This window comes from Durio zibethinus, chromosome 26, assembly GCF_047325235.1.
Source record: "Durio zibethinus cultivar Kanyao isolate XHJ-2024 chromosome 26, ASM4732523v1, whole genome shotgun sequence".
Lineage (NCBI taxonomy): Eukaryota > Viridiplantae > Streptophyta > Magnoliopsida > Malvales > Malvaceae > Durio > Durio zibethinus.
This window is the reverse complement of record NC_143187.1, coordinates 3,232,548-3,236,431: the sequence shown is the minus strand read 5'-3', so window position 1 is coordinate 3,236,431 and position 3,884 is coordinate 3,232,548. Positions and strand designations below refer to the sequence as shown.

The 3,884-nt window shown below is 39.6% G+C and overlaps 2 protein-coding genes and 1 pseudogene across 2 annotated transcripts; all 3 read left to right on the top strand.

Moving 5' to 3' along the window:
• The first annotated feature begins 242 nt into the window (after positions 1–242).
• Positions 243–1,830, top strand: LOC111274503 (putative disease resistance protein At5g63020). Its single transcript, XM_089755112.1, has 5 exons — positions 243–1,148; positions 1,204–1,278; positions 1,360–1,372; positions 1,646–1,697; positions 1,794–1,830. The coding sequence occupies exons 1-5, from the start codon at positions 243–245 to the stop codon at positions 1,828–1,830; spliced, it is 1,083 nt and encodes a 360-aa protein (XP_089611238.1).
• Positions 1,831–2,211: 381 nt separating this feature from the next.
• On the top strand, positions 2,212–3,884 carry LOC149511138 (nuclear pore complex protein NUP50B-like). Its single transcript, XM_089755703.1, has one exon. The coding sequence runs from the start codon at positions 2,212–2,214 to the stop codon at positions 2,806–2,808; it is 597 nt and encodes a 198-aa protein (XP_089611829.1). The 3' UTR covers positions 2,809–3,884.
• LOC149511137 (nuclear pore complex protein NUP50A pseudogene) lies at positions 2,861–3,884 on the top strand (annotated as a pseudogene).

Here is a 3,884-nt window from a genome sequence, read left to right as displayed (position 1 = left end):
GTATTATATATATATATATATATATATTTTCATCCTCTAACTCCATAAATATATATATATGTATGTATATATATATATCATTTATCCTTCACCTTTAAAATCATTTCTCATTTCCACTTCGTATCCCTCCTCTCTATGTATACATTCATGTGTGTGTGAGATTTAGACCAAGCTCAATCTTCGCTGCAGGCTAGATCTTTCGATTCATTTTTCTTTCTGAAACCGCCTCTTAATTATCTGCAATGGAAATTGCAAGCCTAGTCTTAGAGGTAATCTCTTGTTTGCGGGATTGCAGCGAAGGAAACAGAGAGTACCGTATCTCGATCTGTCATCCCGAAAGGCTTATAAGATCTTTGAAAAGAGATACAGAAAAGCTTAGAGAGCAAAGGAACGATGTGAAGACAAGAGTAGAAAATGCTGAGCGGCAACAAATGCGGCCTAGGGTGCAAGTCGAAGGATGGTTACGGCGAGTAGAAGAACTAGAAGCTGAAATTGACATGGTTGTGAGGGAAGGAGAAAGGGAGGCTCAGCAAAGATGTTTCTGCAACTTTTCTCCCAAAAGATTGAAGTCTAGTTACAACCTCGGGAAGCAAGTATCAAAAAAATTGAAAGCTATTTCTGAGTTGAGAACAGAACTAAGTTTTGTTGATGTGGCTGACATGTTGCCCCCGCCCTTGGTGGATGAAATGCCCCTCGAGGACACTGTGGGCATGGATTTAAATTTCAGGGAGGTTTGGAGCTACCTTTGTGATCAACGAGTAGGAATCATTGGAATATATGGTATGGGGGGTGTGGGCAAAACCACCCTCTTGCGCAAAATCAACAATGAACTAATTGGCAGAGTTGGTCAAGATTTTGATGTGGTGATTTGGGCCGTGGTGTCAAGGGATCTAAACATGGAAAAGGTGCAGGATACAATTGGCCGAAAACTAGGCTTCCCTGATGAGAGATGGAGTAGGATGAGCCAAGAAGAGAAAAGCAATTCCATCTTCAGGGTGTTGAAAACGAAAAGATTTGTGCTATTGTTAGATGATGTGTGGGAGCATTTTGATCTTTTGAGGAGGGCAGTTGCATTTCCCCTTTCGTCCTCTTATTTTAGTGCCCTTTTCTTTTTCCTTTCCGGTTCAATGTTTTCTCCATTGAATGTGGTATACAGCCGTGTGGTGGCAACATTAACTAGGGACTGCTATATGTTGAAGTCAGCTTGTACAGTTGTTTGCTGTTAGAGATGTGAAATTGATTGCATATGGTTTGAGACAACAAATTTGTTCTATCAAGGCAAGTTGCCTGCTGCTTTGGATAAAGTTGTAGAAAGATAGTAGCTATACCTGAACCTATGCTTGAATGTTTTCCCTACAGGAAGGACATATTGGTTTTGATTTCATTAATCAGCCTTATTAGTAAACCATTAAAATAGTTCAAACTTAAATCATAAGTATCCATGGGTTTACCGATTATGCAGTTTGTTCATTATAATAATTATTTTGTTCATTGTCTGTGCGCAATGATGCTTCTGTGGGTTTAAATGTGATCTACAAGGGAACTTTGGATATATGTCTCATTTCCTTATAATAACTTTTTATATTCCGAACATTTAGTGGATTGTTGCAGACTCATCTGGTTTTTTTACTCTATATCTGCTAAGTTTATGTAGCTGTTCTCATGTGTATTTCCCATAGCTCTCTTATTTGCTCATTGTAATTTGAAGAAAAAAGTTAGTAGTTAGCTGAGTACGTTCTTTCCATTTGATTGGTGATTGTTCCATTAGTAATAACATTTATTGTGGTCTTCAGATATCACCAGTTGCAAGAAAAATTTAAGCTTCTGTGAACTTATGTTTGTTGTAATGTGCTATTTTCCTCTTGGGCACCATGCACTATGCTGTGTTCATATGTTTTAATGAGATTTTTATGGAAATCTGGTGTAGGTTGTGTGTTTTTTTTTCTGGTAAATATCTGTTGCTATCACATAAATTTGGTGATGAGTGTCTGCCTGTTGTGAATCTATTTTATTATTTATGGGCTGTGTTCTTGCAACTGTTCCTACATATTTCCCACTGTTCAGTTTTATGGTTTGGTGAAACTCTAGTGGCAAGATTCATGTTAATTTGTTTCTGATAATTTCATTGGATATATCATTTCCAATGATCTGCAGATATCCTAGTTTGCACAAGAAAGTCCTCAAGTTTCAGTTTCTTGGTTTCTTGCTGCAATGGGGGATGCAGAAAATGCCCTTCCACCTTCAAAGAAGAGGGCTGCTGGAAGAGAAATTTCTCGGGATAACCCTGGTCTTGATGATGAGGAAGATTCTTGTGAACAAGAAACTGGAACTTTTAAGAAGGCTAGTGAAGAAGTTTTGGCAAACAGAAGAATAGTCAAAGTTCGTAGAAATCAAACCACTTCAACTGCCTCATCCAATCCTTTTTCTGGAATTCGCTTGGTTCCCCGTACAGAACCAACCATTACTCCAGCTACAGCTAGTGCAACCCCTGAATCCAGCGCAACGACCACTGAGATTACAACTGAAGCACCTATTGCCAGTGAGAAAGAAGTTTCAGAAGATGGGAAAAATGACGTTAAAAAATCTGAAAAGAATGAAGATGGAAATAATCAGCAGTCAGAGAAAAAAACAGATGAAACGGAGCCAGAGCTTGCAAAGAATGACGAAAGTAGGAAGGATGAGCCAGTTTCTGACGGTGTTGCTAATAAGGAAACTGCTGAGGATATGAGCAGTGATGTTGTAAATGAAGGAACTCAAAAGGAGGCAAATGATGAAAAACCAGCAGGAGGTGCTAAGACCGAGGATTAAGATAAGAAAGATGACAAGACTGCAAATGCAGGTAACAAAGATAAGAGTAGTGAAAATTCAGATTCAGCTGCAGAAGGTGGATCATTGAGTTCATTCCAACAGCTTTCAAGTAGCCAGAATGCCTTCACAGGACTTGCTGGCACTGGATTTTCTACTTCTGCATTCTCCTTTGGATCTACTACGAAGGATGGTGCTACTGGTGCTTTTCCACTTTTTGGACAGAAAAATGATCAGCCTTCTTTTGGTTTTGGTCTTTCAACAAATGGAAACTCTTCCCTCTTCAACACATCAGGGACTTCAATTGTTTCTAACAGCGAGGGAAGTGGTTTTCCAGCCATGCAGGAGGTTCCAGTTGAGACGGGAGAAGAGAATGAGAAAGTGGTTTTCACATCTGATTCTGTGCTGTTCGAATTCATAGATGGAGGGTGGAAAGAGCGTGGGAAGGGAGAACTTAAGGTGAATGTCTCTACAATGGGGGCAAAAAGAGCCAGGGTGCTAATGAGAGCTAGAGGAAATTACAGATTGATTTTAAATGCAAGTCTTTACCCAGATATGAAGCTGACAAACATGGATAAGAGAGGTATTACATTTGCCTGCGTGAATAGTACAGGTGAAGAAAAAGAGGGGCTGTCTACATTTGCATTGAAGTTCAAGGATGCTTCCATAGTCGAAGAGTTTCGTGCGGTTGTAATGGCATACAGAGGTAACACAACTGCTGTTCTGAAGACACCAGAAAATTCTCCTAAAGCCACAGAAGGTTTAAAGGTGTCTCCCCTAATCTGGTCTGTCCTGAACTTGCCATTTGCAGTTAGTCCTTTTTCTTTGTGGAAGCAGGATCTTGATTGCATACGCTTATTCCTAAGCCCTTATATGTAGCAGAGTCAACAGAGACCAATCCAATCCTTTTTGGTTGTTATAAATTGTGTAGCCTGCGGGAGAATGTTCCGACTTTTTTTTTTTTTGGTGTCAATCCTGGAATTAAACAACTGTATCAGCTACCAAGGTATCAAGACATGCACAATGTTTGACTGTGATGTGGGCTGAATCCGTGGAATTGCAGTGTAGCCTATTTCATA

Excerpts from the sequence above, each read along its gene's own strand:
- LOC111274503 (XM_089755112.1), top strand. The coding sequence starts at position 243 with ATGGAAATTGCAAGCCTAGTCTTAGAGGTAATCTCTTGTTTGCGGGAT. Across the intron at positions 1,149-1,203 it reads TGTTTTCTCCATTGAATGTG|CTTGTACAGTTGTTTGCTGT; the intron begins GTATACAGCCGT and ends TGTTGAAGTCAG. Across the intron at positions 1,698-1,793 it reads AGCTCTCTTATTTGCTCATT|ATATCACCAGTTGCAAGAAA; the intron begins GTAATTTGAAGA and ends TGTGGTCTTCAG.
- LOC149511138 (XM_089755703.1), top strand. The coding sequence starts at position 2,212 with ATGGGGGATGCAGAAAATGCCCTTCCACCTTCAAAGAAGAGGGCTGCT.